The 15,378-nt window shown below is 46.9% G+C and overlaps 1 protein-coding gene across 1 annotated transcript in view; it reads right to left on the reverse strand.

The window, feature by feature from the left end:
• Positions 1-15,378, reverse strand: part of SLIT1 (slit guidance ligand 1) — a 298,983-nt gene that overhangs the window by 47,191 nt on the left and 236,414 nt on the right. The window contains exons 20-25 of the mRNA XM_044296791.1: positions 12,185-12,351; positions 10,535-10,667; positions 9,846-9,914; positions 6,268-6,339; positions 4,494-4,565; positions 4,331-4,402 (exon numbers count right to left, since the gene is read on the reverse strand). Of these exons, the coding sequence (XP_044152726.1) occupies positions 4,331-4,402; positions 4,494-4,565; positions 6,268-6,339; positions 9,846-9,914; positions 10,535-10,667; positions 12,185-12,351 (585 nt within the window). The remainder of the gene's footprint in view (positions 1-4,330; positions 4,403-4,493; positions 4,566-6,267; positions 6,340-9,845; positions 9,915-10,534; positions 10,668-12,184; positions 12,352-15,378) is intronic.

The following is a 15,378-nucleotide window of genomic DNA, read 5'->3' on the forward strand; positions in this document are numbered from 1 at the left end:
ACCAAAGAGCATCTTGTCGCGGATGTCATCATGGACATGGATGTGTGAATGAGGCTTTAGACTGGAGTCATGAGGTTTTTTTTTCCGCCAAACACAGGATTGAATCCAACCGTAAGGTATTAATAATTCTTATACACTTTTCTTTATGAATCCACTACTGGCTTGCACAAAAAAAAAAAAAGCATCAAAAACAGTGGGGGTCATTTACTAAGACCCAATTTTTAAGGCGGTCTTAGATCCCCCCCCCTACACTGTCAAGTCGGCTAACTTATGATGAAGCGTGCAACAAATTCGCCATGTGTGAGTAAACCCTTTTTTGGGTGGATTTTTGCCGCTGAAGTAGCTTTAGTCTCAGACGTCTGCATCGATAATATCTATTCACTCTTGTTTATAAGTAAACTCTCAGGTTTATTAAATAACTGAATCCATATAAAAAAAAAAAAAAGGGATTTCCCACCAGGTGGTGCTAGAGAGCGTTCAGATTTGCAGGGACTGCTAAGGGCAGCGTTAACATTTGCAAACACCTAAAAGCTTCCTTGCTGCTATTTCCCCTTTTGTTGAACAGCTGTGAGGCGCAGTGCGCTCAGCCGCCATAAATCGCGTGGCAAAGAAAAGAATTCCTGGAGATACTGTGCCTAGAGGGAGAATCGTTATATTTTTTTGTTTAAGCATGAACGGCAGTTACACCGTGCGCCGAATGAAACAAAAGATTGAGTAAAGCAAGGAACCAGTTTGGCAGCGCCCCCCCCCCCAAGAGACAAACACAGGACGTTCTGAATGAACACGCAACTACAAAGGGGCAAGCAAAGAAAACAGAACAGGTGGAGGTGAAGAGGCAGAACTTTAAAAAAATGTTTTTGTTGATCGTAGTAACTGAAGTCACAGTCGTGTAATCTCGTATGATCCCAAAACTGCCCTGGTCCCTGCATCAGAGCCGCTCTGCTAGCGCCCGCTCACGTGTGCGAGAACCTCCTGGCAGACATTAGTTCTCTTTGGAAGGAAAGTATCTTCCAGGCACAGAACCGTATGATGGCGGCAGTATATATGAATTCTCCGCAAAGATTTTTGTGCTGTTTTTGCACCAAATCCACACCAGAATCTGCATGTGTTATGTTGCATTCACACTTGGCATTTAGAAATCCGGCAGAAGAACCGCCTGGCGGAGTTCACCGTATCCGGCATTGCCGCATAATGCTGAGAACCCCTGGATCCCCATTGACTACAATGAGATGTGGCCGCTTTCTGGCACAAATGCTGCTGGACTTTGGCTGGCCAAAAAGTTCTGCATGCAAGACTTTTACAGCTCATGTGTGCCGGCCGTGCCCGTATTGAGTTCCACAATATATGGGCACCAGCCGTGTGCGCACCACATCACGGATGCGGACACAGTCACTTGAATGGGTCCACAATCTGAAAGATACAGTGCGGAGGCACAGAACAGAAGGCCGGCGGAGTGCTTCACTATAGAGTGCTTTAGGCCTCATGCACACAGGAGTATTTTTTCACGGTCCGCAAAACGGGGTTCCGTGATCCGTGTCCGTTTTTTCTTCCGTGTGTCTTCCTTGATTTTTGGAGGATCACCAGACCAGAAAAGTGAAGAAAAAATCTAAGTCAAGTTTGCCTTGAAAACGATAGGAAAAAAAACGGACACGGATCACGGACGCGGATGACAATCTTTTGTGCCTCCGTGTTTTTTCACGAACCCATTGACTTGAATGGGTCCGCGAACCGTTGTCCATCAAAAAAAATAGGACAGGTGATATTTTTTTGACGGACAGGAAACACGGATCACGGACGCGGGTGACAAACGGTGCATTTTCCGAGTTTTCAACGGACCTATTGAAAGTCAATGGGTCCGCAGAAAATCACAGAAAACGGAACAACGGACACGGATGCACACAACGGTCGTGTGCATGAGGCCTTAGTGGCATTTCGGTCCGTGCTTCCGCACCGCAAAAGCATAGAACATACTCTATTTTTTTGTGGTGCAGATGGATCGCGGACCCATTCAAGTTAAATGGGTCTGCTTCCGTTAGCGCTAGCCACACAGATGGTGCCCGTGCATTGGGGGCTGCAATTTGCGTTCCCCAATGCATGGCGGCACTCAGCATTTATACCAGAAGGTGGCCAGATCTCATTGTAGTCATTGAGATCCATCGGTTCCCGGCATTCTTCGGCTATGCCAGATAGGGTGAACTCCCCAGAGACCAATGGGGATACATCAGTTGCCGGCTTTAAATCCAGAGTTCTGGCAGACTGTTCCTCTGTGCCGGGTAACAGCCTGCCGAATGTCTAAATGCTAAATGTCTAAATCTGCACCGCAGGTCAATTAGTGCACCTCAGACATAAGATTTTGAAAAGCTCGTCTACATCTGCGTTTAGCTTTGCATTTTTCTGTTCTTCTGACGGATCATAAGAAGTGATCCGTCTTAGGCATCTTGCACACGACTGTATGCCCTCCGGTCCATGCGGTCCGTGATCTGGCCATATGTTCCGGAGCGGCATTGATCGTGCGCACGGGAGCACACAGCATCGCATCATATATTACATCGATGCTGTGCACGTCAGGCCACCCGCGGGACTATTGTCCCGCACTCATATGATCTTATGATCCCGCGGGCAGCCCGATGTGCACAGCATCATAGTAATCTATGATGCTGTGCGCTCCCGTGCGCACGATTAATGCCGCTCCGGGACATGGCCAGATCACGGACCGTATGTCTCGGAGGGCATATGGTCGTGTGAAAGAGGCCTTATTTTGAGCATCAGTTGTGAACAGTTTGCACCAGTTTCTTTCAGTTTCATCAGGCATCAGTTATTTTTGACATGCGAAAAATAGTACTGCAGGCGAGACTTTTTCTCCCAAAAATAAGTGATGTCTGATGGAACTCACACAAAGTGGTGCAAACTGATGCTCACAATGGTATGGATCCGAAGAACGATAAGCTTAAGGCAGATGAGAATGAGCCCTTTGCTGCTATTGTTTTAGGCTGCGGATTTTGCACAGAAGCACCATGTGCATATACATTTAGGGTATGTTCACACTGCGCTGCGGTTTCTGCTGTGGGTTTTCATGCAGACGCGTTCTAGGTTTATTTCCTTTGAATGGAGCTAAACCACAGGCAGGCTCCAGCTGCAGATTTGCATTTTTGGCAAGGTCTTGAAGGTCAGCACCGCAAAAATCCTCGGCTGCATGAACCGTGGTGCGGCTTCCCATTGAAAACAATCTGTGGCAGATTCGGCCTGGTTTTTGGCACCGAATTTGCGCTGAAACCTGTGCCCCAAATCTTCCATCTGAACATACACTTTGGGTCCTCGCACACATGAATATGGTTCAGATTTTTTCTTTACCAGTACAAAAAAAAAAAAAAAGGTCTATATTAGGCCTTTTTCATACGTTTGTGATGACATCCATGACAAGATGGTCAGTGGTTCATCCGTGAACATGTCCGTGAAAAGTCAGTGTTTGGTCCTTGTGTCCGTTTTTCAGGGGCGTAGTTAATGCTCATGGGCCCTGGTAAAAACGTTCAGCTTTGTGCTTTGTGGCCAGAGGTGCACATAACCTTCGTGCTGCCTGAGGCAAAAATTGAAACGGCGCCCCTTCCTTCCCCCATGCCAAATTTTCGACCAGCATGCACTTTCTATAATACCGGTGTCTTCTTATGCGGCACAAGGGTCTTTGGGCCCTCTCAGGCTCCTGGGCCCTCTCAGGGATCGCTACCTCTGCACCCCCTATAGCTACTCCCCTGCCGTTTTCATCCGTATTCCATGTTAACCTGAAGGCTGAAAATGAATTCCCTGTTGTGTCTGTGGATTTTTCGAAACCATAGACTATGGGGGTCATTTACAAACAGATATACGCCAATTTTTGGCGTATATCTGTCATAGATTGCGGTGCAAAGGTTATTTACGCTGCAATCTGTGACTTTTCCCTGCTCACGCCAGATCTGAAAAAGGGGGGATGGATACAGTCCAGGAGGCACATCTCATTTATCGTGTTCTACGCCTGTTTTAGGCCTCATGGACACGAACGTGTGCCGGCTGGGCCCGTGCTGCGGACTGCAAACCATTGTCCGCAATGCATGGGCACCGACCGTAGAGCCCCCGCATGTCAAGTGAAGGGGTCCACGATCTGCATCCGACTGTCCGCACGGTAAAAAGTTGTGCATGCACTGCTTTTTTGAGGTGCAGAGGCACGGACAGAAAACCCACGTAACTGGTGGTGACCGATCCTCTTTAAAGGGGTCACACCCATATTACAAAGGGAATGAAAGCAGAAATATCTTTTGCCGCAGGGTGGTCCGTGTGGACAGATTTTGAAGCTACTTACAAGTGGGAAAGTGAGGAGACATCTGAGAAAATCCCTTCAGGTAGAGTAGAAATGTCATTTCCATGCACAGACCTAGAAGACAGGATCGGAGAGGTTAATAATTAACATCGGCTCGTTATCTCGCTGGTAAAGCAAGGATTAATAGAGGGGGCCGAATACTTACAGGAGCCTCAAGGACCTGAGCCCCTCAAAGGCAAGAGGAGGAATGCACCTCAGGGAGTTGTAACTGAGTATCCTGCGGAGGGAAAGTAATCGCATTCAGTGATGGAACCTGTGACAAGTCCGGTACTTTACATGTATCTGGGGTAGACGGTACAGACTAAAGCTGGCCATACATGTTAGACAGTTAATCCTAGCAATTCCCTCCCCCCCCCCCCCCACACACACAGGCATACTGGGCTCAGCAGAGCATGCATGTGCCCTTCATAAAGAGAGAGGAATAAGCAGCTGCCTGACACCTCCAGTTTATCCCTCCTAAAAACAAAAGGATTGGCCATGTTGAAATCCAACAGTCCAATCCTTCTTTCTCCTGACATCTGCTGTTGAGAAAAAGTCAGGACCCCCCCCCCCTAGCTCCTCGTACATTGATGCAACATGATTTTAAAGGGCTTGTCCAAGTGTTGAAAAGGGGTTAACCAGGATTTCCTATCCATGGATAGGTCCTCAATATCAAGTTGGCACTGGTCTGACACTGGAGACCCCCAGCGATCAGCTGTTAGAAGGGACAGCTTTCCAAGGACAGCGCCGTACATTGTACAGTGGCTGTGCTTGGTATTGCAGCTCAGCCCTATGGACTTGAATGGGACTGAGCTGCAGCTAGGCCATGTGACTGATGTACGGTGATGTCACATGGTCTAGCTGCAGCTCAGTCCCATTCAAGTCAAGGGGATTGAGCTGCAACACCAAGCACAGCTGCTATCTAATGGACGGTGCTGTGCTTGGTATGAGGAGCGCTGACCGCAGGCTTTTCACAAAGCTGATTGGCGGGGCTGTCATTTATTGTAACCTCACCGATCAGACACTGGTGAGGACAATTAAGGCTGTAGCTGAACAGACAGTAAGGTAAACGCAAATGTATGGCAATATGACTTTACTGCATGTGGTTTGGGTTAAGTGCTTCTGGCACCTGCCACACTTCTGAGATGGACTGGCCATCCGGATCAACGATCTGCACCCTGCAACTGCAGAAAGTATATTTGAGTTTTCATGCCTGTGGCTATTTGAGAAGATTGCATGGGATATTTAGAGAGAGACTTACGCTAGGACTGTGATCACTGCATGAAACACGCTCAGTGTGGGAACGTGAATTCCCATAGTGAACTCTGCTCCTTTGACCAGACAGCATGGCATTATAATGACTTATGTGCCTCTGCCTGACCTCAACTGTAAGGGCAACTAGCCACCACCAGTCAGGAGCTCCAAATCCAGGGTGTGCCCTCAGCGGAAGAAGTGTGGTGCCCCTCCATCCACTAGAGTGGGATTAGCCACCACAAGGACTACAGACCTCCTAATTTGCCTCAGCCATCACTCTGATCCACTCCAACATGTCCACGTCCACCATGATCCCCCAGCAGGATGACGTGACGCGCTCTGACAACCCCTTTAACCCTTGAAGGTCACACTGACTTTAATATTTGCAATGAGAGATGCAACCAGGGCAGGTTCATGAACAAGAAACACCCCCCACCCTAAGTACACGCGTGTATAACATAACTGACAACACACGTATGGAGGAGTAACATGCACAGTGATGACAGCATTGTCAAGGACTGCTTGTCCTACTTCTGCGGCTGCACTGACGGGTCACAGAGGAAGGTGAAATAATTGCCATATGAAGGTAAAAGGTTTTTCCTTGAGAAGGATGCAGCATTGGGCACAGAGAGAGCCCTCGCGTGGCATCAGTCCACGGGTGACCTTGTTTGCAGGAAATCACTTACAGCGTGGTGAGCTGGCTCATGTTGGTGAAGGAGGAGATGCTGAGGGAGCTGATCTTGTTATTGCTCAGGTCTCTGTAAAATACAAGCAGATATGACTAGAAGGAGAAGCGTTCATTTCCTTTACTCAGATTCTCTATTCTCCCCTCCTATCAGGGCTCACAGTATAACACACAACTATGAGGCTCAAACGTGGCTCCCGATGCGCTGTCGTGTGCCCCCTGAATTCCCAATATCACACCAAAAATGTCAGACGAATCAGAGAGATAGTTACAGGACTATCTGCAGATAAGGTACGTCTTCATAGTGAAGATTACAGAGGGATTCCCATCTGGTACACCGACGGCATATCACTAGTATACGTCATCAATGTCCAATAGGACCCAGAGGTGGCCACCTCTGGGTCCTATCTCCAGAATGGACCCTTGAAGTGAAGGAGAGCACACCGCACATGCGCAGCCATCCTCTGTTCACCCCTATGGGAGTTTCCGAAAAACGGCTATTTCCGGCAGTCCTATAGAGGTGAATGCAGAGGTGGCTGCACTTGCGCGGTGCAATCTCCATTCACTACTATAGGAGTTCCAAAAATAGCCAAGTGCACTCACTACCACAGCGATGAATGGAGAGTATGCCGCGCATGCACAGTGCGCGCTCCTTGACTTTGGTGGCACCATTTTCCAGATAAGACTGGGTCCCATAGGTGGGACCCGCACCTATCTGCCATTGATGGTAAAGTCTAGCGATATGCCGTCAATGTCCAAGATTGGCGAACACCTTTCATTTTTGATGAAGAGCTCAGAATTTTCTGCATCGACATAAAATAAAAAGATAAAATTCTGCCTCCCTGCGGCCACCACTAGAGGGAGCTTGCTGCAATGTATAACAGTATTTAGAACGGTTGTCCTCGATTTTAATCCCGAGGTGGGTGGCAGTCCGACTCCAGGCACCAATGCCAGTCAGCGGTTTGAAGGCGCCTATGAGCGCTGCGGTCTCTTTGTAGCCCAGTGCCGTACACTGTATAGTGGCTGTGCTTGGTATTTCAGCTCAATCCTATATGCCATTAGCTTGAGCTGCCGAAGAAAGGGCCAGCTGATCATCGGGGGTGCCAGGAGTCGAACCTTCTCCGCTCAGATATTGATGACTTTAACTGAGGATAGGAAATCAGTATTAAAATCCTGAAAAAAAACCTATAAGAAGTTTCCAGACTCTCCCAAGTGGTGGCTGCAGGCAGAGAACATGTTATACATAAGGTTATGTCTGTGCTGGGGGTTTGGAGCTGTGTATTAGAAAACAGGGCTCTGAGAACTTTACTTACTTCATGAATCATGTTCATACCTATCGCTGTGTTAAGTTACAGAGTTTCTAGCATAGAAAAGAATCCTTTTATCAGTATTTGCTTCCATGTGTCTGTCTTGGTGCTGCTAAGGGCAGGCTCTGGGCTGAATCAGTCTCCTTCCCCCACTGGCAGATGACAATATAATCACTTTCCCAATAACCAGAGTGTTCTCAGCTATACTGCCATGCTACTGTAGAGTCTCTACTCCAGAAAGCTATTTCTATTGGGTGCCCTGCAATGATCAGAAGATCACTATGCCAAGACCTGGCTGTGGGGAGACTGGGCATGTGTGACCATCGGATCTCAGCTTATTCGGTGGACCAGCACATTGCTACACACTTTGAACACCGGGTGGTGCTGTACTATGTAACTAACTATACCTCTTCATATAACGCTTCACTATTTTATAATCTATAAAGTGAGTGTGATATTTAATGGTGGGACAACTCAGCACAGAAATTGTAACCTACTGAGAAAACAATATTCAAGGCTGAACATTAACGCCAAGAATAATAATAATGTCCCCTGAAATGAGTGAGCGGAACATGTACTGTAACAATACAATATATAAAAGGTGAAAATGGCTGTAGCTGCGGTAAATGGAGACAGAGTGTGACAACGCCTGGGGGACGGGGACAAAAGATATTACTTTCCGGATACAAGAAAGAAATACAGCACTCCACCTCTGGCCAGACACAAGAAAGACAATACAATAATAAAAGTGGGACATATTAAGTGCACAATGTCCAATCACAGAGGATAGATAGATATAGATAGATAGATATGGGATAGATAGATAGATAGATAGATAGATATGGGATAGATAGATAGATATTAGATAGATAGATAGATAGATATGGGATAGATAGATATGGATTAGATATTAGATAGATGGATATTAGATAGATAGATAGATATGGGATAGATAGATATGGATTAGATATTAGATAGATGGATATTAGATAGATAGATAGATAGATAGATAGATATACTGTAGATAGATGCTTGAGGAAGGCTCTAGTGTTTGAGCTGAAACATCACGTCCACATGAGTGAATAAACTTTTTCTCCTTTTTTTATTATTTGAGTGTGCTGCCGTTTTTTTTGTGTTTTTTTTTTATAGATTTTTATATCTATCCATTCATCTATCCCTCACTTTTTTTGCTTTATTGTATTGCTGCCGTTTTGCATCTATCTATCTCATATCAATAGAAACATAGAATGTGTCGGCAGATAAGAACCATTTGGCCCATCTAGTCTGCCCAATATACTGACTACTGTGAATAGCCCCTGGCCCTATCTTATATGAAGGATAGCCTTATGCCTATCCCATGCATGCTTAAACTCCTCCACTGTATTTGCAGCTACCACTTCTGCAGGAAGGCTATTCCATGCATCCACTACTCTCTCAGTAAAGTAATACTTCCTGATATTACTTTTAAACCTTTGCCCCTCTAATTTAAAACTATGTCCTCTTGTAGCAGTTTTTCTTCTTTTAAATATTCTCTCCTCTTTTACCTTGTTGATTCCCTTTATGTATTTAAAAGTTTCTATCATATCCCCTCTGTCTCGTCTTTACCTATCCATCTCTCCTATCCATCCCTCCTATCCATCCCTCCTATCCATCTCTCCTATCCATCCCTCCTATCCATCCCTCCTATCCATCCCTCCTATCCATCCCTCCTATCCATCCCTCCTAGCCATCCCTCCTATCCATCCCTCCTAGCCATCCCTCCTATCCATCCCTCCTATCCATCCCTCCTATCCATCCCTCCTATCCATCCCTCCTATCCATCTCTCCTATCCATCCCTCCTATCCATCACTCCTATCCATCCCTCCTATCCATCCCTCCTAGCCATCCCTCCTAGCCATCCCTCCTAGCCATCCCTCCTAGCCATCCCTCCTATCCATCCCTCCTATCCATCCCTCCTATCCATCCCTCCTATCCATCCCTCCTATCCATCCCTCCTATCCATCCCTCCTATCCATCCCTCCTATCCATCCCTCCTATCCATCCCTCCTATCCATCCCTCCTATCCATCCCTCCTATCCATCCCTCCTATCCATCCCTCCTATCCATCCCTCCTATCCATCCCTCCTATCCATCCCTCCTATCCATCCCTCCTATCCATCCCTCCTATCCATCTCTCCTATCCATCTCTCCTATCCATCTCGTATTTCCCTGTGTAGTAGGCCTTATTTCACACACATCCATGCACAGATAAGCAGGCGGCTCTATACTTACACCAGTTGTAAATACTTGAATGTGGACAGCTGCTTGGGAACCAATGTGAACTGATTGCCATCCAGGTACCTGTAAGAGGAGAACACCATTGCTGCTACAGGTAGAGACATTGTGACCCTGGGACTGACAGCTACATTTGTATCTACACCTCTATGTGGAAGGCTGTCAATCACTGAACAGGACCAGCCACTGGACTGACTGCACACAATTCTATATCAATCTGCTCAGCTCCTCCTGCTCCATAACATATGGAGGTCAGACATCAATGTGATGGTGGATGTGGATGTGAATGCCACCAGAAGCAGAATTTTGAATGCAGCTCTGCCTGGGAATAGGCTATAATACAGGTTTGTCAATCAAACCAGCACATGAGAAATAAAGCAAGTTATTTGTAAAGTTACAATAAGGACACAATGTATGATAAATGACTAAACTCATGACTATGAGTGTAATTCGTAGTGTTTACACATTGTATGCCTGGCACGGGATGTGTATATTTTATGGGCTGCTCAATCAATATTTCCAGAGACTGCAGATAATAAACCTTCGGTGAGATGTCAGATAAGTATGTGGCAGATTTATTGCAGAATTTTTTGCAAATCCATACGTCTGAACGGGGTTCTGCCAACAAGGCTCAAAAAAGTCTGCAGCAAATCTGCCACGTGGGAGCTCGCGGCGGGGAGACTTACAGCTCCGTGACGTTCTTCGGTATTCCCTTCGGCAGTGATAACAAGTGCTTATTGCTGCAGCGCACCACGGTGTCCAGGCACGTGCACTCCTGCGGACACTGCAGCTGCGGAGCGCAGGTCAGCTCCTCCTGTCCTGTGGAGATAAGAATATGCATAAAGCACAATGAAAAGGTATCAACCCTCCGTGCCAATAACCTGTTCATGGGGCTGCCATGTAGGAAAACTGCGGATGTGAATTAGGATCTAGTAGATGATCACCTGTCGCGGCCAGAATCGCTAAGTGGCGGTGATGGGAATCGCAGCGGCATTTGCAAGAAATCCAGCAGTGTTCGATTTCATGCGACTGCCACCGCGATCCCCTGCATTTCTATGGGATCACCGCTACTCAGAGATCCTGGCCGCAACTGGTGTCAAGTGACCAGTGTCGCCGCGTAGCCCTTCCCTTAGGCTATCGGCACACGTTGCGGCTTACGTGCGGTACATACCGTAGCAGCAAAGTGAATGACAATTGACAAATCCCATGCACATCCCATTGCGTATTTTTAATGTGCAGAAATTGCGGATTTTAAAATCAGCATCATGTCAGTTGTTTCTGCGGATTGCAATGCAAAGGGTGAGATCGGAGGAAATCCGCATCAAAATGCGCAAGAAAAACATGCGGATTATACTGCGGAAATGGAAAGAAATCTGCACAGTTAGCCTCAGAGTATCTGCACATGTTGCGGATTACATGCGTTCTTTTCCGTGTGGATTTTCACGCAATGCAAAGGGTGATATCTGGTTCAAAACCTCAAATCGGCAAAAAATAATAATCCACAAGTTACACATGAAGATTTTGCTGCGGATTTGATGCAATAAAGCAGAGAAAACCGCATGAAAATGTACAAGTACCGTTAGGATACCTGCACATGGAGTAGATATTTCCACTGCGGATTCAGATTTTGCAGTGGAATTTACCATGGATTCCACCTCTTAGGCCTCATGCACACGGCCGTTGTTTTGGTCCGTATCCAAGCCACAGTTTTGGCGGCTCAGGTGCGGACCCATTCACTTCAATGGGGCCACAAAAGATGCAGAAAGCACTCCATGTGCTGTCCGCATACGTTGCTCCGTTCCGTGGTCCGGAAAAAAAAAAATAACATGTCCTATTCTTGTCCGCATTTTGTGGACAAGAATAGGCAGTTATATTAATGGCTGTCCGTGCCGTTCCGCAAATTGCGGAACGCACACAGATGCCATCCCTGTTTTGCGGATCGTGTGCATGAGGCCTAACATTGAGGATACAGTCGCACCAGGCAGATTTTGCCACCATTTTGCAGTTGTTACCTGCTGTGGCTGTTGGTGCGGATTTTCTGCGGCTGAAAAACGCAGTATATGGTGACCTACAGCAGCCTGTACTGCAGGTGGATTTTTGCACAGAATTTTTATCTACAACCGTATGGATGAGATTTTGTAAAATGTATAGCAATATGTTGTAGATTTTACACCCGCAAATTCACAGCATATCCTTCAAGTGTGAACATACTCCTAAATGAATGAAATCTACAGTGGAAATTCCCCCTCCAAAAACGGAGAAGCTGTGGATTTTAAAAACACGTGAATTTACTGGCTGATCATTTTTCATTGATAACCCCTTGTAATCTCGCCTACCTCTTTCACATCTGAAGTCGGGGAAGGCGACATCCTGAAGTGGGATCTGCCGCAGGAAGTCTGGGTTCTGACAACGAGGGTTTCCGGTGACGATTTTCCTCTTCCTCAGCCAGTCTCCGAGCCAGGCCAGCTGGCAGTTGCAGTTAAAAGGATTCGCCAGTAAGTTCCTGCGCGGATATAACGCCATGATTACAAAATTGCAAGATCATATATTTTTATTTTTTATTTTATTTTACTGAGCTTGCACCTAATAAAGTTCTCCCTAGAAAGATGACTAAAAGGTGTATACAACGTCTTCATACTACTGTAACCCCAAAGATAGACTGCACACAGCGCAAGTGTGATTGGATTCTTTTATTTTTATTTGACAACAATCTGCAAAACCTGTGACACTGCATTGCATCCGGCGAATTCTGCCACCGCGTTGTTTGCATGCGGCTGCGCGGTTTTCAGAACGGAGGCCAGAAGACGTGGCAGTGCTTCATTGTAGCTGCACATGTATGTATTCATGTATCCACAGAAAGTCTTTTTGCATGCAACTTCCCAAACTACATGGCGCCATCTATTGACCATAAGTGGTCTCTCTAGGTTCTCCAAGCCTAGGTGATTATAGCAGCCTGCCATAATTATGAGAATGATTTACAACTGCAGCGCAACCCAGACGTAGTGAGGTGGTCTACGTTAGTGAGGTGGTCTACGTTAGTACATGGCAGAGCAGACGTAGTGAGGTGGTCTACGTTAGTACATGGCAGACCAGACGGAGTGAGGTGGTCTATGTTAGTATATGGCTGACCAGACGTAGTGAGGTGGTCTATGTTAGTACATGGCAGGCCAGACGGAGTGAGGTGGTCTATGTTAGTATATGGCTGACCAGACGTAGTGAGGTGGTCTATGTTAGTATATGGCAGACCAGACATAGTGAGGTGGTCTACGTTAGTACATGGCAGGCCAGACAGAGTGAGGTGGTCTACGTTAGTACATGGCAGGCCAGACGTAGTGAGGTGGTCTATGTTAGTATATGGCTGACCAGACGTAGTGAGATGGTCTAGGTTAGTACATGGCAGACCAGACGTAGTGAGGTGGTCTATGTTAGTATATGGCAGGCCAGACGTAGTGAGGTGGTCTATGTTAGTACATGGCAGGCCAGACGGAGTGAGGTGGTCTATGTTAGTACATGGCAGACCAGACGGAGTGAGGTGGTCTATGTTAGTACATGGCAGACCAGACGGAGTGAGCTGGTCTACGTTAGTACATGGCAGGCCAGACGGAGTGAGGTGGTCTATGTTAGTACATGGCAGACCAGACGGAGTGAGGTGGTCTACATTAGTATATGGCAGGCCAGACAGAGTGAGGTGGTCTATGTTAGTACATGGCAGGCCAGACGGAGTGAGGTGGTCTATGTTAGTACATGGCAGGCCAGACGAAGTGAGGTGGTCTACGTTAGTACATGGCAGGCCAGACGTAGTGAGGTGGTCTATGTTAGTATATGGCAGGCCAGATGGAGTGAGGTGGTCTATGTTAGTACATGGCAGACCAGACGGTGTGAGATGGTCTACGTTAGTACATGGCAGGCCAGACGTAGTGAGGTGGTCTACGTTAGTACATGGCAGACCAGACGGAGTGAGGTGGTCTACATTAGTATATGGCAGGCCAGACGGAGTGAGGTGGTCTATGTTAGTACATGGCAGACCAGACGGAGTGAGGTGGTCTATGTTAGTACATGGCAGGCCAGACGTAGTGAGGTGGTCTAGGTTAGTACATGGCAGGCCAGACGGAGTGAGGTGGTCTATGTTAGTACATGGCAGACCAGACGTAGTGAGGTGGTCTAGGTTAGTACATGGCAGACCAGACGTAGTGAGGTGGTTTATGTTAGTACATGGCAGGCCAGACGGAGTGAGGTGGTCTATGTTAGTACATGGCAGACCAGACTGTGTGAGATGGTCTAGGTTAGTACATGGCAGACCAGACGTAGTGAGGTGGTCTACGTTGGTACATGGCAGACCAGACGTAGTGAGGTGGTCTAGGTTAGTACATGGCAGACCAGACGGAGTGAGGTGGTCTACGTTAGTACATGGCAGACCAGACGGAGTGAGGTGGTCTATGTTAGTATATGGCTGACCAGACTGTGTGAGATGGTCTAGGTTAGTACATGGCAGACCAGACGTAGTGAGGTGGTCTACGTTGGTACATGGCAGACCAGACGTAGTGAGGTGGTCTAGGTTAGTACATGGCAGACCAGACGGAGTGAGGTGGTCTACGTTAGTACATGGCAGACCAGACGGAGTGAGGTGGTCTATGTTAGTACATGGCAGTCCCTCTGATCTGTTCAGTATGGGGGATGTATGATTTACCTTTAAACACATTAATGTATTCCCACCTGAACTGGATAAATACAGTAACTAGGACAAAGGGTCAATGCCTTACAGCCCCCTCCATCCTCCTGATACTTCCCAGCAGGTCTCTGATATGTACTGTCTTGTAGGCTTTGCCCATAAACAGAGAGGGTTCCTACGATGCTCATGTTGCTCACTATGTGTGATGGAAGTCATCTGCGCTTACTAGTGACCGTTCTTGCTGCATACGGGTTGATACATCCATACACCCGTGGCGTCTTCAGCGTGATCAGATTTTGTGCATGCTGATTATTGCAATTTTTATACTACAGATTGTTTTAGACTAGGGATTCCCAACCTGCGGCCCTCCAGCTGTTGTAAAACTACAACATGCCCGGACAGCCTACAGCAGGGCATGGTGGGAGTTGTAGTTTTACAACAGCTGGAGGGCTGCAGGTTGGGCATCCCTGTTTTAGACCAATATGCCCCAATCTGTGGCTCTCCAGCTGTTGCAAATCTAGAACTCCCATTGTGCGTGACAGCCAGCAGTTATCAGGGTATGATGGAAGTTGTAACTTTTGCAAGATCTGGAGAGCCACACCGTAGTATCACAAGTTCTATGTGGATTGCTGTTAGTATGTTTCCATGTTATCAGTGCATTATATGGCGGTATTACTTTGGCACTGTACTGCTCTGTTATTTTGCTATTCCAGTTGTGTCATTTTGACACCACAGTGAAATAATCTGGATATTGTATTGTTACTTTGTTAACATTGTACTACAGTACTACAGTGTGCGTAAACGTGTAGCTATATCGCTTTTTTCAGCTGTTTGTTTTCTGCGCATCCACACCAACACCCC

This window comes from Bufo gargarizans, chromosome 6 (genome assembly GCF_014858855.1).
Source record: "Bufo gargarizans isolate SCDJY-AF-19 chromosome 6, ASM1485885v1, whole genome shotgun sequence".
In the NCBI taxonomy this organism is placed as follows: Eukaryota; Metazoa; Chordata; class Amphibia; order Anura; family Bufonidae; genus Bufo; species Bufo gargarizans.